This window comes from Capsicum annuum, chromosome 8 (genome assembly GCF_002878395.1).
Source record: "Capsicum annuum cultivar UCD-10X-F1 chromosome 8, UCD10Xv1.1, whole genome shotgun sequence".
NCBI classification, from domain to species: domain Eukaryota; kingdom Viridiplantae; phylum Streptophyta; class Magnoliopsida; order Solanales; family Solanaceae; genus Capsicum; species Capsicum annuum.
This window is the reverse complement of record NC_061118.1, coordinates 158054602-158072831: the sequence shown is the minus strand read 5'-3', so window position 1 is coordinate 158072831 and position 18230 is coordinate 158054602. Positions and strand designations below refer to the sequence as shown.

Below are 18230 nucleotides of genomic sequence, written 5' to 3'. Positions count from 1 at the left end.
GGCAAGTAAACTAGAAGAAAACGATGGAGTGTGCATTTTTGTATTCTCTAACATGTCTTTTCAAATTAAACTATAAGAGTTTCTGTTTAAAGATGAAACGAGTTGTTGATAATGCACATGACTAAATATGAAATAAAAGGACAAGTTTTGAACTTTCTCCGTAGGGCCACTCCTGCATCAAAACACTTGAAAACATAAAGTCTTATCCTATATATAAGACCAAAAGAAAAAGGAAAAACTTTTAAAGATAGAATGAATGAAGATCCAAGTGCAAATGAAAAACTCAAAACTTGTATAATGATTGCTTTCTCTAATAAGGTAAAAATTTTACGTTGTCATCTTGCTCGTTCTTGTTCCAAGAATGTTGCATTTGGGACATGGGAAATATGATGCATGGGGGTGGCGGCAGGATTGTTGGAGCTGCTGCACCATATGTCAACTGATTATTACCCATCATGTTATGAGTCGTCGTAGCCTCATACAATGCTGCACACATCATGTTGCTGTTGCCAATGCCACCGGAAGTGGAAGATGATGATGCCCCATTACTATTGTATTGCCAATTATTTTCAGTCCTCGTTAACATCATCATTTCTTGATGACTGTAATTACAGTAAGGATAAATTGGAACTTGCAATAATTGCTCATAATTATAGCCACCCAATTCTATTCCTCCTTGGACCATATGAGTAAATTGGCTTAATCTTGTTGTTTCTCCTCCCATCAAATATTCCCTAGGAAAATTTCCTCTGACCGAATTAATCCTAGACTTCACCTCTGCAACTTTGTAATCCAATGAAGTTAAAACTTGTCTCAATTCAATTTCAGATAACCGATCCATGGACCCTGACCAAGACGGATATCTCTTTTCCATGTTCATCTTTCTCAACTTCATCAGCTCCTCTTCGACTTTCTTGTTTCGATCAACAAAATAATCAGACAAGTCAAAGGTTTTAGTACTACCAGATTGCAAATTACTCTCCTTCTTGTACTGATCAATCAACTTCTGAATCTCTTCTTGTTGTAAGCTGCTACTACTACTACTATTGCCGCTACTATTTGTCCAAATCTCAGGATCGGATCCATTCGGCCCATACAAAATCATAAGTCCATCGACATTGCAAAGAGTAGTGAATTCATACAACTTCTTCAATAGGCCTTCTTTCCTTTTCTTGAATGTTGCATTCCTTGCTTTCTCCTTGCATATTAGTTCCATTTTCAGTTTTGCACGTCCCATCTCGCTGTTTGTTGATCTACCACAAACTAAGCAAAATACTCAAAATTAAAAGAAAAAAAATTATATAAATTATTTAGCACAGTATACATTGTTATGCACAATAACAACATGGGAAATTAGGAGTCCGTCCTTTTGTTACTTCCTTCATCTAGCACAATAAACGGGAAGTTCAAAGTTATAATAATATTGCTTTGAAAATCAGAAAACAAAATCTGCTAATAAACATATTATTTAACATATATTTAGTATAATTTTGTTAAAAAATAGAGATGAGGTCTGAGTTTAAGAAAGTGAAGTTAATCAAAAATTTTGTTTCATGATAACGAACACAAATTTGAAAAAAAAAAACAATATAACCATGAAGGCAAAAACTTATAACGTTAAGTATAATTGGAAGATAGAAAAGTAATTGAAGAACATACCTTTTCAAGTTCTTTTCTTAAATATGGTTTTAATGAACAAAGTTAAATAAAGAACTTCTTTCAACTTTTTATAAAAGGGAGAAAAGGCTTCTTCTGTATAAATCATCAATGATATTTTTTTTCAAAAAAAGTAATTTTAAAAGGAAAGAGTGTGTCAACATTTAATTTAGGATCTTATTAACTTGATTTTCTTAGATTATTACCCCTCCAAAAATCTTTTTGGACTAGGTTGTTACAAATTTACCATATATATAATAAATTTAAATATATGCAATAGTTAAATTTACAAAACAAACGGTAATAGATCACGAAGATTTGAAAGGAAAAAAGTCGGGTCGGGTCGGGTCCATTTGTGTTTCGGGCTCCCACCAAAATTCCCTTAAACCCTCGTTGCATTTCCAACGTTCAGTATTCAGTACTACACAGCTCCTTAGCTCTGCAATGAAAAAGGATCAATCACAGCCGTTGATTTCGGAGACTAGTAAACACTCGCTTGATCAACGGCCTGATTCTCCTCAACGGCCGGCGAAATTCGCCAAGGTAAACGAGGACAACATCGCCGAAGAGAAAGAGTTGGTTAGTAGAACAATGAATCCGAATCCTCGGCTACAGCGGTATTTGATTGCGATTGAGTATATAGGAACGCGATTCGCCGGTGCGCAGCAGCAACCTAATTGCAGAACAGTCGTCGGTGTTCTTGAGGTGAATTTATCACATATGATTGGTTATCTACGTGCTAAACAAGGTAATTAGTTCAGTGTTTGGTGTGAAAATGGCAGTGAGAAGTTGAGTTTTAGTCTTTTGTTGTTTTGCAGGAAGCCTTCAAGAAGTTTGTTGGACAGCCAGTATCAGTATTTTGCTCTAGTCGAACTGTAAGTTTCTTTTTTTGAGCTATGCCTAATCTCGTGTAAATGTATTAGTGGCATTGGACTTATTGGTTGTTCCTGAATTTTCTACACTTGAGCCGAGGGTCTTCCGGAAACAGCCTCTCTACCTCCTCGAGGTAGTGGTAAGGTCTGCGTACACTTTGCCCTCCCGACACCTAGCTTGTGGGATTTTACTGGGTATGTTGTTGTTATTGACCATATTGGTTGTTGCAAATATAGTGTCGGCTGACCCTTATGCATATTCTTCTCCACCATCTCTGACGTATGAGTACAAGTCACCACCACTTCCAAAACTAATTTTTTTACATCAAAACTATTCCTTTACTATTATTTGTGAAAAAAGTACTACATTTTAGATTGTGAATGTCGACTTAGTTCAGCTCAGTTTGTGATTTACTCAAACAAAGTTAGTTTTTTTTGTTTGTGATTCTGAATGGAATGAGTATTAATAGAGTGTAATGCATAGAGAAGATATTTGTAGTCGACCCCTTTTAGTTTCATTTCTTGCTTCGGAAACGTAATGTGGATTCTCTGAAGCTCAGTTTTATCTTCAAATTCAAATCTTTTCTGTATTAAATTCTACTCCAATGGAAGTCCTTATCAAATTGAAAAAAGAAGTAATAATAATACTAAGAAAGAGAATCTACTTGCAGCTTGCTTGGATGGTTTTTACATATTTATCATATTTTGTTGTTAGTTTAAATACAATATTTTTTGTGATTTTTACTTATTATTTAGTAATCTTATTTTATCGTTTAGCTTACCTTTTGTAGCTTTACTCTGTACATACTCTTCTTGTAGGTTTATCCTTCAAATTGTTGATGTACGATATTATGTAACTCGAAAAACGAAATCTATCCAAACATTGTATTCATTAAAACAATACAATACACTGAGAAGCAATACATAATAACCATCCAAACAAAGATATGGGCGTATCAATATGGTTTTAAGTCTTCCTCTTCCTCTATACTTCTAACAACTTTTTATTTTCCTTTTTATAAACTATCTACCCTTTACTTTTAGCTATTTGAAGACTAGTAATGCTGTAGCAGGTTCTTACGCATTCTCATCAATACTCTTCCCCTCTCTCCCTCTGGTTTTCCACCTATTTACTATGTGCCCATATTCAGTTATTTCAATTTAACTATATGAGTTGTAGTTTTTAACAGCGCTACTCTCTCATTGATGGAGACTTGCAATTGAAATCACTAGCCAATGAGAGGTGGCAAAAAAGTGTTCTCTGTAAGAGCTCATATGGAAGGGGCACAAATTTCCCCAAATGGATTTAACTCCTTTCATTATTAGGGTAAAGACATAACCTTTAGAAGAAAATAATAACCAAAAGGTCTAAAAGATGAACATTACAGAAGGGGAAACCCAGATTCCACTTGTGGGATTACATTGGGTATGTTTTTGTTTGTCTAAAAGATGAATTTTGTAAGTACTAAAATAGGATGTGAACCAAAACAACCACAATAGGCACCAATGCCAATTGAAAACCACATTCCACTCATTTACGCAACTGTCAATGGATTCTGTTATCAAATGGTCTGCTATAAATGAGGTGGAGCTCCACTGGGTATTCATTGAGTAGAGGGTAGAGGGGTGGGCGAATTATTCATCTAGTTTCGAGCAGTGATCCCTGACCCTAGGGGATTACCCAGTTATTAATTTTTTTAAACTAGCGACTGAATAACAGACACTCTGGGAATGTGCAATCTCTAAAGGGAAATGACTCACTTTCCAAGAACATCTTTTTACTAGTTGTTTTCTTTCCTTTTTTTGTGGTCTATTTGGTTATCTATGTCTTCTTTCCAACTCTTTGGAAGTTTCTAAAATGTTCAATATTAACACACTTACAGCTCGCTGTGGTTTTATCTTTAGGATGCTGGAGTACATGCTCTTTCAAATGTTTGCCATGTAGATGTTGAAAGGACTAGTAAAAGGAAACCTGGTGAAGTGGTACTTTTCTGTTTGTACTTCCTTTTTAAAACAGTGCCCATCTTATCCTAATGGATGTAATGCAGAGAAATTTTGTTATCATCTTGCTTCTGTTAGATTGTACTATTTGCCCCACATTATTTTCTATATTCGCAATTAAGTGACCAATTTTTATCTATTCCTTGCAAATATATTAGTCTCGAACTAACTTCTATGCTGTTCAACCGCATGATATAATGCTAAAATCTTGCTGCTGGGACGTGCACTATCCATGACAAGATAATAGATTTGTAGGAAAAGGGAGTGCATCTTCTATGCAGTGAAAAGTTGACATGGGGTTTGAATTTTCTTAATAACGAGCTTTTTCTATCGTATGTCTTCTTTGCGAAGGACATCAATTCTGAATGAGGAAGTGTGAATTATCAAAGAATGTCATCCTGAGTTTTAAGAGACATGTCAGATATTGATAGATTTATACTCTTCTTTGAACTGTGTTAATACATTCTGGTTTTATAGCCATCAAGTTTGACATTTTTTATAATGTCATTATATTTGACTTCAATTTCTTGTCGCTTGACATTGGCCGAAGAACATGTGAATTCTTTATCAACAAAATAACCAATGCTCTCCTTATCTATCTAAAAGTTAGAATAAACAATAAATTTTCCTTGTATACTGAGGTTCTAAAATGTTTAAAGCATGTGGATCTGGACAATAGGGTTGTAGGAAACAACAGAGATATATGTGACTTTTGGGGCGGTGTTAGAAGTTCTAACCTTTTTATAGCGATACGCGAGAAGTTTTTGGTTTGGCATGCTCACATGTCTCTGGTTCTAGTGCAGAGTTTAACTTTTTGCTTTCTTTCTTCTTAAGAAAAAGGTTTTTCAAATTTAGACTTGATTCTAGTTTGTTACTAGATTCTTTATTAAAGTTAAGAACTCGTCAATTTCTGTTGCCAAAGGTTTTTATCAACAATATCCAACTTCTCTTCGAAGTCTTGGTAATTATATTGGAAAGAAAGATAGTCTTGATCCTTTTTATTCTCACTCTCTTTATCAGCTGTATCCACTTACCTTTTTTAAAGAACATATTGGTTATAAGTATTAGGAAGAAAGTAACCCGAATCTTCGTTATTCTTTCTTCTATACGTACAACTGGCTTTCGTAAAGTTATTTCACTTATCATGTAAACCTAGTTGTTCAATCGATCAATCAACTATACCTCAGTTTCAAATACTAAATAGTTGTCTTTTAAAGTTGTTTCTACCTTTCATCCAATAAGTTACTTTGCTAAATCCTTATTGCTTGTATTTTTCTCGTGCAGTTACCTCCCCATGAGCCTTTGGTGGTAAAAAGAGCCGTGAACCACTTTTTACAGGTTTGATTATCTAACAAGTTCTGATTCCTGATATTTAATTTTGTACAATCCTTCAAAAGTCTTGATTCTAATCTTTGCTGATCTTCCCATGATATTTGCTTGAGGGAGATCTGTCCGTTTCTTCTAGTTTGGGGTTTTTCTTTTTATGTGCATATGGAGGCTCGTCAATGTTCCAATCTTTAATTTCTATTTGTTCAGAATGAGTCTGCAGATATTTTAGAGTTCACTAGTAATCTTATCAGTAATGCACGTTTGTAACTGTTGGATAGTTCTGGTGGGCTAAAGTGTTCTTCTCCTGATACACCTAAAATTATATTGAACTTCTGTAGAGAAAGTATAGAGGACATTCCACTCACTTTTAAGTTCACAAAGTTACCATGCTGATTGTACCATCATCTCTCCATGTTTGTTACAGCCCATTAGTAGCTTCCATCATGTTGTGTGAAATATAAAACTCACTTTTGAATTCAGACTTGAATTTTGGCAAAAGCAAAAGCAATATCTTGGCAAAGTTATATGGAGCCTCGTCAATGCTCCCCTCTTTGCTCTATTGCCCTAGGGTTGTCTCTTTAAGTAAATGGTGATGTCCTATATACATGGTGAACAAACAACAACCTTTCTATGATACAAACAATGTTATTATAGATTGATAGAGGCAAAACTTAAATTATAAGTTTCTGTGAATTAGATTACATTCAGTCAGGTAGGAGTATTGGAAATAAATGTGGAGGGACAAAAGATCTATTTCCCTCATTTTGGAAGAATGGGAAAGAAGAAGGGTTGAGAAGTCCCTCTCACCAGCTGAATCATCTGTACCAAACAATTAGAAGTAACCATTGATACTTCAACTAAGTAAACCTGTCATTTGTCTCCTTTTATATTCCCCTGTTTCCTGCAACAAAACCCAATGCTAATCAAGCTGGTATTTAAGTTTGTTAAATTACATTAAGAGTGAAACTGGGGCAACAAAACATAATGCTAATCAAGCAGGTATTTAAGTTTGTTAAATTTCATTAAGAGTGAACTGGGGCAACAAAACATAATGCTAATCAAGCAGGTATTGATCTTCTATCTGGAGGTATTGACCATTTTTGTTCGTTATGGTTTGGTTGCAGAAGAATGAGGGTGATATAATGGTTATTGACGTTCGATGTGTTCCAGCTGATTTTCATGCCAGATATAAAGCTCAAGAACGCACGTAGGCATCAATATCTTGATCACGTAGAATTATATTGAATTTTTACATGCATATGTGATCCATGTGACATTTCTTAAAATTGATTTTCTTGATGTGTATGGGTAAGGTTAGCTGCAGGGAATAGTCTTCTGTCCGGCTAGGATGGTATTATTTATCTGTGTGCCGCTGTTCCTGGTTGTTTTCCCACCCATTTTGAGTGTCAGTGTTTAACAGGATAACAGTTATTATATTTAAAGTAACTGTTTATCCGCGTAGGTGTTGAAACACTCAATATTTGTCTATCCACTTCACATAATTAACTACTATATGCTAAATTTGGCTTTTCCCTTATTTTCGTGTGACACGTGCTTATGAGATCAATGATTGAGTTCTGGACACTGGGGATCTTGTTTAGGTACTTCTACCGATTGTTATCTGGACCAGAGCCAGTATCAAGCTTTGAGAGAGACCGGGCTTGGCATGTGCCTGAGAATCTGGATCTTCTTGCCATGCAGGTTGACTAGCTGCTCATATCTTTCTTAAGGTTGGTATTAATATCCCATGTAACGAAATTGTTTCTGTAATTTCCAGAAGGCATGTAACATTCTTATTGGACGTCATGACTTCAGTTCTTTCAGAGCAGCTGCTTGTCAGGTCAGCTTTTTCTATCCTTGGACCATAATTGTAATTGTCTAAGATGCTAGTTTTACTTCCTTGAGGCGTTGTCTTTTTCATGCCATGGATGAATAATGCGTACAAAATAAATCTCATTTTGAGTTATACCATGTGAAAATAGGCCTTTAACAACTTGAATGATATGTAAGTATATTATAAAATCAAGATATAACTAAAACATTGTGCTCCTCCATCGACACATCTTTTAGTCTATCCAAATAGAATGCCACGTTTCTATACTAGAAACAATTTACTTAAAAATTCTCATTTTACCTTTAATGAGTTGACGTATAGCCACATAAGTGTCGAAGGCTCAGAAGTATCAAAAGTCATCCTTTTTTATTTTAAGACTCTGTACCTAGTCAAACAATGCCACGTAAATTGGAATGGAGGGAGTATATTCTTTTTTGTGGAAATGCTAATTATGGGCAAGCTGATTCAGCTGGAACTTTCTTATAATCTTATTGCTCAGGACTACCTTATCAAAAAGAAAAAAAAAACTTACTGCTCATGACTTGCTCGTTTCTCTTATGCTGTAACAAATATCCATCCGTAATAATGTTGACAGATCCTCATTTTTTGTGACAGAGGATTATCATATTAAGATAATGTCTCAAAGGAGCTAGAGAACACATTTTCGCAATTGAATGGGTTTTTATTTTTTTCGGGGTGGGGTTGGAGCAGGTGAACCTTGGCTTGCAGTTGATTGAGATTTTACCACTTCTCATTACTTTCTTTTCCACTCTTACTGCATTCCTGTAGAGAAATTTGGATGACTTTTTAACACTTCCAACATTAACAGGCGAACTCACCCATCAGAACTCTGGATGAACTTAATATTACTGAGGTCGTTTCAACTCCTTATTTTCCATCAATCTCAGAGCGACTAAAGAGCAGTAATGTGATAGAGGATCCAACTGTATCCATCGGTTCAGACACCAACCACTCCCACATCTCTTTGAACACCAACGAAGAAAAGTTGGAAGGTCCAAGTGGTGAGGCTTGTCAAAAGTTTGGCCTTAGAAGAAGACACCGCTGCTATGTGGTAACCGCAAGGGCACGATCTTTTCTTTACCATCAGGTTGGTATTTTGGTTCTTCCAAATGTTATTGTCTTTGCTTTTAACTGTGTTTTACTCCTGCCCTTCCCGATCCCCAACCTACAATATACTAATGAATAATTAAATTATAGTTTGTAAAAATTGGACATGGGAAAGAAGAAGTTCTTATATCAGATTACTTATTAGTCTTGTTATATCCCCAATCCAACAACTATACTAATGAATACTAGTAAAAATTGGACATTGGAAGAACTCTTTATATTAGATTTTAGTCTTATTTTTAGGTGAAACTCTTTCGTATTCTAGATTTGTGAAATTTTTTAAATGTTTCAGAATAACGTCAATAGGAAACTTTATTTGATCCAAGAATCTAATTTAACATTGTCTTTGGATTTTCTCCTTTAAATTAATTTACACATGAACCTTGGCAATTACGTCAAACTAACTTTTCAGTCTCCTTGCCGATTTAATTGTGTTACATGAGATGGGTTTGCAGTGTTTAATATTTTCACTAAATTGATTTCTCTTCTTGTTTTTTGGAGGTTGGTTTGAGTTTTTGAGCAGGTATATGTTTTGTTCTGAAATTAAACAAAAGAATGGAGTTGATGGATATAAACTAATCTTGACTAAGCATATATATCATCAAAGTTGTCTTCTTTTTTTAATATATATATATATATATATTGGTTTCACATGTCAACTCTTAACGATAAGTTTCATGCAGGTTAGGCTGCTTGTTGGAGTCCTCAAGTCAGTGGGGGCTGGAGATCTAACGGCTCCAGATGGTATGTTTTTACTCAAAACGTTTGATGTCATTGGATATAGTGGTTTTCAGTCTGACCCCTTATTCCTCTTTAATGCATCATTTCAGTAAAACGCATCCTTGAAGCAAAATCCATCGCTGAAGCACCTCCGATGGCTCCAGCTTGTGGTCTTTATCTTGGACATGTCAAATATGATTTGCCTCCTGGGACTTATCAAAGCCAATAAGTAGTATTTCCCGACAAACTAGTTTGATGTTGTGCGAGCATGTATTTCTTGGTCAAGCGAGTTGAACAGTTACTTGTTAACAACTAGCATTTTTTGCATTAGGTGGAACCAAGTGGTGGGTAATGATAAGTTATTTTGATTTGTTATGTTATGGTCAGCCTTCACGAACATCTCTTGTAATGTTCTAGTAGGTTTAGGGAGAAAACAAAAGCAAGTCTTGTAATGTTGCAGGGATTAGCCTGTTTATCTTGTAAAGCAATTTAATGTTCGAATCTCAATATAATCGCAGTAGTCAGTAAGTTCGAAAGGCTGAATAGAAATGTATTATATCATTATTCCTGAACAGTAAATGCCTGACAATCTAGTCCTGATATAGGAGTGAATTTACAATCAAAAGATCCAAATTTCAACCCTCCCCCCAAAAGAGAGAGAGAAGCAAATCACCCTCAAAATACACTCAACCGACCACATGACACCTCCAGGAAAAAAAAAAGAGAGAACCAACTATGCCGTTGACCTTTTAAAGAGAACTTGAGATTCACATTTTGATCAGTCAATACTATTAAGAATAAACCTACTGCATCAACAAGGAAACAGCTGCATGAATGGAGCTCTTGCGGGTGGAACCTCCACGCTTAACCAGTGAATGTGGTCCATTCCAGACGGATCTTTGATCATCAGCAAAAAGGATTCGAGATAACTCCATAACTGTTGGATTTTCCAGATAACGCAAGTTCTCCAACATCTTGGCTTTCCGATACTTATCTAGCACTTCCTGTTCAAATTTCATCACCCAAAACAGAGTTACAACACAATAGAAGTTGAAAAGATAATGAATTTGTTTATTGTAAACTGCCATGCACTGTAAAACCTGGTACTTCACGAATTGAAGAATGAACTGATACACGATGAACCAGCTACTGAATGAGCGTTATCAATACCGGAAACAAAGGGATAAACAATTCTTATCCCAGACTAATTGCTTTCCATTGCTTACCTTTGGCCTCTGTTGCCCAGTTGCAGCATTTTCATTCCCATGCTGCAGATTTCCTTTTCGATTGTCATTCAGCAAACCTGGCTCCACATTTTGCTTCTGATTATTTGCTTTGCGTTCATCTACAGATGCATAACCTGACTGCAAATGCTCAGACATGACCCCCGTTCTTTTACTTTGGATTCCCATTTCATTCCCCATACCTTCCCCTAGCTTCTCTGCTCCTTTTTCTTGCATAATGGTGACAACATCTTGCTCTGGTGAGTTCTCCATATTTGATGAGGTGTACTCTCGACTTTCTACAGGTGAAGTTTCCTTTTCAGAAAGAAAATGGAGAAATAACAGTTAGTAAGAAAATTGTATAAACACTATCAGAATGATCACAAAAAATCTGGAAAATGTAACAAACATTTCTTAAACAAACATGTAATGCAGAGATCCATTGAAACCAACATTCTCAAGTATATCCAAACAAATTTTAACCAGCAAGATATCCAGAAGCATGCAAAACAGGATGTGATGAGCGCATCAGATACAGATGCAGTGTCTCGATTCATGTTCTCAGCTAAATGTGAGTTGATATGGTTAAAGCAGCTTCTTCAACAATTGGAATTAAAAGGAAAAGAGGGACTGATCACTAATTTGTGAGAAGTTGCACTACATGAGCTTCAAATCCTGTATTTAATGGGAATAACCGAAGCACACAACGACAGATGGTTAGGCAAAAGACTGAACTAGGATGTACAACGGCGAGCTTCATTAATTTCGAGCGACTAGTTATTACTCCCGCTGTCTAATTTGTGTGAAACTTTTTCAGTTTTAGTTAGTTCCAAAAAGAATGCCATCTTCTTTAAACTTCTAGTTGACTTAATAAGATGATTTATAGTCACACAAGTATTTATGACTTATTTTAGAAAACAAGTTGAAGTTTTTCTTTCATTCTTTAAAAAGTACTTCTAAATCCCTATATTGAATACAATTCCAACAAGCTAAGAGTGTACAATATGTACGTTCCAACATGAATGGAGCATTAGAAATTTTGTACTATTATGCACTGTCTAGGATAAATTAAGAAGATTTTTTGACTGTAGTTATGTATTCTTACACTCTGTTCTTAAATGTGTATATAACAACTTGAAATCACAATAGATATCACTTCTTTATCTACAGATTCTAATTGACTCCGTAATCTAAACCTTCAACTATAAAATATGTCCAAGCATTTTTAACAGAGAAATATGTAACACCAGCATAGGTAAAATGAAGGCTTTAAGTACCTCAGGCTTCAAGTCATCTGGAGAATCATCACTAGCCTCGACTTGGTCATCCAACAACCGATTGATCTCCTCCCGCTCCTGCCTCCGCCGTATCATCACACATATAGCACAAAGACATCCTTCCTTGTGCTTCTTGAGCCTGAAGAAAAGTCCAACAAAATCGAGGAAAAAAGTTTACACATTCAGTGACGGTATTAACAGTAAATTCGTACCAGAGTACCACCTTTGGAAAATTTGTAGCTTCACCAGTATATAGCACAAACCGAAACATACAGAAAAGTTCTGGGGGAATAGGTTTTAATACTTTTTAAAACAGAAAGAATATAAGGCAGAGGCCTGTGAAACAGTTCCTGATTGGGTAACCTTATGATTCAAAAACCAAAATACGATTCTACAACCTTCAGATTACCAAATATTTGTGTCCCTTGATTGTAATTTTTACCAAGCAAAAAAAAAAACAAAATGGTATCTCTGCCAGTATTAGTTCTGTTTGGCATTGGAAAATTATCGAGCAAATATATTATCTAACTTTCCAACTTTTATGAAATAAACTTCACTTTATTTATTTGCTTTAGAATTTTTAGATCCTTTATCAAGTCCTAAAATTAAACACCCGACAATCTCCCTAATCTACGTAAAAGCGAATCTTTTTACAAAACCTTGGTTAAAGAGTCCATCGAGATATTGAAGCTAGGGTAACTGTAGATATTAAAAGTAAATAGAAACATGGAAAGGAGTTATATGTGAAGTTCTCCTCTTTCCTTTAGGGGCTGTTTGATAAAATTGTGATTAGCCTCTAGAATAGGGTAGATTAGGTTTATCCAGCAATAGTATGTCTTCTTGGTTTCTCTGGATTAAACCCAGTTTCAGGATTGTGATAAAAAAGAATTGGAGATACTTAATTCCAACGGAGAGGGGCAGGTCAGGCTCTAGGTTGTGCTCCCACCGAATAGAACATAAAGAGACCTTTTTAGGTTATCATAAGATGAATTAATGCAAGTCTGCTCTTATTTTTGCTCCTCACATTTTCCTTCAGATTATATGGTTCTCTCCCGTCCCACACACCCTAGCAGTGACCTCCATTCAATGCTTCGGTCTGCGGAGTGACCTTCTTCCTATGACGACCTCCTTCAAGATAACTCATGCTCTGCATCTAGTTCACCGTCTCCTGCCCAACCAATGGTGCATCCCCCTTCCCTGTTTATCCCCTTCACTGGCATCCATAACCAGCCATTGACCTCCCCTTGTCCTGCACGCTCCATCCTTGACTCCGCCCTTATATGGAAAACATCCACCCACTCACCCAGTCAATGCAACAATTATGACTCTGCCACTGAACGGCTAACTTAGCGCCACCAGCAAGAATGCATTTTACCACGGAAGGAAAAGAACCTTTTTTTCTTTTTTTTTTCCATGAAAGAAGTATTTTCTTGGATATATAAAATTTGCCTATAGTTATGGGAAAGAAAAAGATTCAACCAATTGTCGGAGGAATACTTCTTTTTTTTTGGCGGGGAATTAAGGTAAATGCAGCAGAATAAGAGTAATTGTGGCACATAGTTGCTTCATAAAGGTGGCATTTCCTTAGACTTCACAAGATAGCAATTAAGATATCTAGTTTGGACAGGAGTATAAATGTCCATCTTCTGTTTTAGAAGAAAGATATAATTATCAGTAATATATCATCTGCCATCTCCAACCCTTAACAATAAAAAAATGCAGAATTAATGCATAAAGATTTTCATCTGTATAAACCTTTTTTTTGGCTATATAAGAAACTCTCAACTGATACCACAAACTCCATTTCTCAAGTTTCCAGTCCAGGAGCTTGACAGTGGTCCGTCCCACTTAGTTATGCTGGTGGCTGGAACGCCAACCTTATGGTTGGAGGTGGAGGTGAGGTGTCTTCACCACTAGGGGCTAGGACAATCCTCTCCTGTTCTTTTTCTGCTTAAAAAAACATTGTGAATTCCTTGTTGTTTTCTGATAATAAGTGCTCAATTTTTCCACATTTATATCATGCAAACATATTAGCACCCGCATATAAATGATGGCCAATGAAGAAAGTACATAAACAGAAAATTGAGCAACATACCCTTGGAACCTTTTGTTGCTTTTCTGAGTCAAAGAACCACTTTTTGTAGGTTCCTTTCCATTACTTGAAGGTGTAGTGTCCTTAACTTGACTGCTTTCAGCACCTATTAAGGTAAGAAGGTGTGAGGAAAGTGCTGATTAACAACGGTTTTAAGACTGAAGCAAAGTACATTTGTTAATATGCAAAAATGATAACCAAAGCCTTATTGCTAGACTTGCAGAAAAAGAAGAAAAACATATAAGCAAATTCAACAGACTGATACTGATAAGACAATATATTAAGGTACAGGAGAGATTTACTTTGCAGATGATCACTGTATAAGCCAGCTGCTGTCCAGTACTTTGCGAAGTTCTTTTTCACCCGCTTCATGAGATCCATAACATAATCACCTTTATTATTATACTTGTAGCAGTTATTCCATATGTACTGCACATCCTTATAGACGTCCTCGGAGTTCATGTACTTGACACCACTTTCCAGATTTCTACATATCGTCCCAAAATCCATAGGTGTATCGATAACATCAAAATAATCCTGCTCTCCAAGCCAATAGAAGAAAACTTCATTAATGTACTAGAGGAAGGTAAAAAAGGACATGGTAAAGCATCCAAAGGATTTTATGACAATATACCGAGGACAGACTTACAACCTCTACATACTTTCGTGCCATCACTTTATTTTTTTGTATTCCTAGGTAAAACAAGTTTCCTATATTAAATTAGAAGTGTAATATTTGATCTTTATTAATGCCACAAGCAACTTGTTTCAATGGAAGCCAGGTTAATGCTGACCCCAAAATATACAGAGGACTTTTATCAGCCTACCCATTTACAATAGAATTTTCCAATCAAATAGATTTTCAAAGATTCTCTATTACTTTGCAAAAACCCCTCACATGGAAATACCATGGAAAAAAAGAAATTTAAGAAAATAATTTATTACTTACAGGAATTCCAAGAGCAATAGGATCAACCGGAGTATTGAAGGGCTCAGCAGCTTCCATTTTCATAATTTTTCTTATAACCTAAGTTAACAGGATATAAAAATAAATTAGTATAAAAGCAATGACCGTTAAGATATCATTATGACTCTGAATCTCCTTACCATGGTAACCTATGTTAACACTATGTTTGAATACATGAAAGAGAAGGTAAGTGTGGGGTGGGGGGGAAGAAAAGAGAAGTTCATAGATGTACTACCCCAAAGTGGAGGTAAGGGTGAAAGGGAAGTTAAGGTACATAATTTCCCATATTCGTCCAATTTTTGGAGGGGCTAAAATAGTTCGTATGGAGGGGTAACCTCTGATTATACTCCCACTCAACTTTTACTTCCTTACCAACTAATACGCAACAGCTATAACACATAATCTGCCAAACTGTCCTCTTTCAACCCAACCACACATAGCACATGGAACATGTTAAACATTACATATTATGAACAAGCCAGGACAAATAGGTTCTTTGCCGTGCTTACCTCCAAAGCAATGTTTAGTTCCTGCTTGTTTAATCTCACATCACGGTGAAGTAACTCAGGCTCTTGTTTTGTTGTTTTCTCTTCCTTCACCATTTCAGCATTGCTAACAGGGCTCATGCTTGAAGAGAAGCCCTTTGATGAAGACTTAATCTTTATGCCTCCACATTTTTTTAGCACATTTCCTGGGGTAGTTACATTAGCCTCAGGCACTGAGTTTGCACTATCTTCCATTTTCTCATTAGAGAGAACTTGTTTTTCTGGACCAGCTTGCTGGCTACTTTTATCAGTATCACTGTGAGTAGCTACTTCTGGAGAAGTAAGCGGAGCATCTACCGTTTTCGATGTTTTGATCTTCACTTTCATACGCCCATAAACCGCTAAACCGGCAGGTTTATCCCTTGGCACAGCAGGACTAGCCATCACAGGTTTTTCTGGTTGATCAGTTCCTGTAGAAGATGGTGTCTCAGCCTCAACGCCAGAGTTGACTCCATCATTGTCAATCTCTTCCGTACCAGAACTAGTTTCTGTATTCATGCTACCATTATTAGATGCTCCCTCAGTTGTACCTGTTATACGAGGCTTCTTTGCTTTACCTTTTTTGCATCCACGGCGGCGTTTCATCTTTCCTTAAAAACTGATTCAGGTGGCAATAGCCTTTAGTCAGTTGAAACTTGATACTCTTAGAACGAGGAGAAAAGTATCAGCTAGGTCGTATATTTTGTCACAAGACCGCGACAAGCAGAAAAAGATTGATCCGCCTACGAAAAACAGGATAAGCAGGACCCAGTTAGAAAAAAAATTAAAGAACGTTATCCACCTCAACAGCAAGATATCCAAAAATAAGTAGTCGCGGAACAAATAATAGCAATTAGAACAAACAAAATCCATCACAAAATAAATTTAAGAGCCCTAAAGCACCAATTTCTTAATGTGACAAATAGTCACACTTGACATGGATCTGCAAACAACAACAAAAATATACCCAGTGTAATCCCAAAAGTGGGGTCTGGGGAGGGAAGGGTGTACCTAGACCTTACCCCTAAGTTTGTGGGATAAGAGGTTGTTTCTAATAGACCCTCGGCTCAAAAGGATTGTTATTCCGTCGGGATTGCAAGAAAAACATAACAACTAAATAGCACGATACAAAGCAAATAAAGCAACAAATAGCACCACACATAGAGGAACAGGAGACTACGCAATTGCTAAATACTACCACCAATAATAAGAAGAGGAAAAGGAGGAGGCTAGCTCCCAGTCTCCCACATAAAGTGCAAAAACACCCGGCTGCAACACCTCAAAACAAGAAAATTGATTAAAATAAAAAGAATTTGCAACACAGTTCCAGATTTATCAAGAATTTTCCTGTGCTAGTCTTCATTCTTCATAAAGAGAAGTAAACTACAGATACATCTAATCTTCGAAAACACACACAGATATAATCTCTTGTCAGAACCCCAAAAGGGTACAACAAAAACAAACTCAAAAAATACCAACAAGAGCAAAGCAAAACAAAACAAAACCCTAGAATCTACCTACAACCAAGATTAACCTGAACAGATCAGCAAAAAGAAGAACTACATTAAATAGACCATTACAACCCATAACTTAAAATGAGAATTAGCAAAACAAACAAGAAGAAAACAAGCTCTGTAAATGTTAAAGAAGAATCAAGAACTTGAAAGACACAAAATTTGGATAAACCAACAAAACCCCATTTACACAAAACAAGATTAACAAATGAAAACAAAGCTAAACACCCCACCCCATAATAATAAAAGGAAGGGAAATATGAACGAACCAAAGATCAAGAATCTCACCCTTTTTCCTTTGTAATTTTGCCTTCACTTGTGAGAAAACGCTTACCCTCTATTTGCCTTTCCCTCGCTTTTCCGTTGCAGTTAAATTCAAATATACAAAAATATATATATTTATAAATTTTAAGGTTGTAATGGACCCTTAAACAAAGAGATGTCGGAATTACAGATTGGAACACCCATAAAACTCACTTTTTTTCTTTTTTGTTTTTTTTCTTTTTCTCTTCTCCTTCCACATTGGGATAAGTAATATTTATATAAATTTGTTTGTATTGAACATTAACCCACCAATTTTCTAAAGATGTCATTCGACTCCCCTCTTGTTTTGATTTGAGCAAATTACGTTTTTTGATACTCAATTTAATTTTAAAGAGGTTCTTTGAAGGAGATTTCACTTGTTTTTTCTTCTCTTGGTGACTCGAGCTTACAATTTTAGTAATTATATGACTTGTAATCCCACGATTTGCATTGATTTAGCTCAAGTTTAAGTTAAGCTAATAATAACAACGACAAAATAGGAAAACAAACTATTTGTCATCATCGCTTTGAGGTGCTAGAGTTCATCAATGTTTTAGTTGGCCACTGAAAAATCGACGTTATTTCGTCGGAGATTGTCGCACATACAACGTACATTTCACATATAGTTGATCTCACGTACAGTTTTCATATGCGATTTCAAAACATTTATATTGGATTTAACTGACCGCATATACAGTTGATGTCTTTACATACATTTAACTAAATATTTTAAAAACACATACATACATATACACCTGATCACATATATAGTTACAATCAGATACTATAT

At 35.9% G+C, this 18230-nt stretch overlaps 3 protein-coding genes across 3 annotated transcripts; 1 reads left to right on the top strand and 2 right to left on the bottom strand.

The window, feature by feature from the left end:
- Nucleotides 1-226: 226 nt before the first annotated feature.
- LOC107879864 (MADS-box protein SVP-like) lies at nucleotides 227-1857 on the bottom strand. Its single transcript, XM_047394819.1, has one exon. It carries the CDS (start codon nucleotides 1235-1237, stop codon nucleotides 311-313), a length of 927 nt encoding a protein of 308 aa, XP_047250775.1. The 5' UTR covers nucleotides 1238-1857; the 3' UTR covers nucleotides 227-310.
- A 121-nt stretch (nucleotides 1858-1978) lies between these two features.
- LOC107839872 (tRNA pseudouridine synthase A) lies at nucleotides 1979-10065 on the top strand. Its single transcript, XM_016683518.2, has 10 exons — nucleotides 1979-2361; nucleotides 2475-2531; nucleotides 4434-4511; nucleotides 5814-5867; nucleotides 6983-7065; nucleotides 7460-7559; nucleotides 7636-7698; nucleotides 8522-8800; nucleotides 9504-9564; nucleotides 9651-10065. Exons 1-10 carry the CDS (start codon nucleotides 2101-2103, stop codon nucleotides 9767-9769), a joined length of 1155 nt encoding a protein of 384 aa, XP_016539004.2. The 5' UTR covers nucleotides 1979-2100; the 3' UTR covers nucleotides 9770-10065.
- A 14-nt stretch (nucleotides 10066-10079) lies between these two features.
- On the bottom strand, nucleotides 10080-17714 carry LOC107839871 (bromodomain-containing factor 2). Its single transcript, XM_016683517.2, has 8 exons — nucleotides 17426-17714; nucleotides 15609-16366; nucleotides 15082-15159; nucleotides 14435-14669; nucleotides 14136-14238; nucleotides 12041-12179; nucleotides 10767-11078; nucleotides 10080-10544 (listed from the first exon to the last, which is right to left on the bottom strand). The coding sequence occupies exons 2-8, from the start codon at nucleotides 16227-16229 to the stop codon at nucleotides 10344-10346; spliced, it is 1689 nt and encodes a 562-aa protein (XP_016539003.2). The 5' UTR covers nucleotides 16230-16366; nucleotides 17426-17714; the 3' UTR covers nucleotides 10080-10343.
- Nucleotides 17715-18230: the final 516 nt, after the last annotated feature.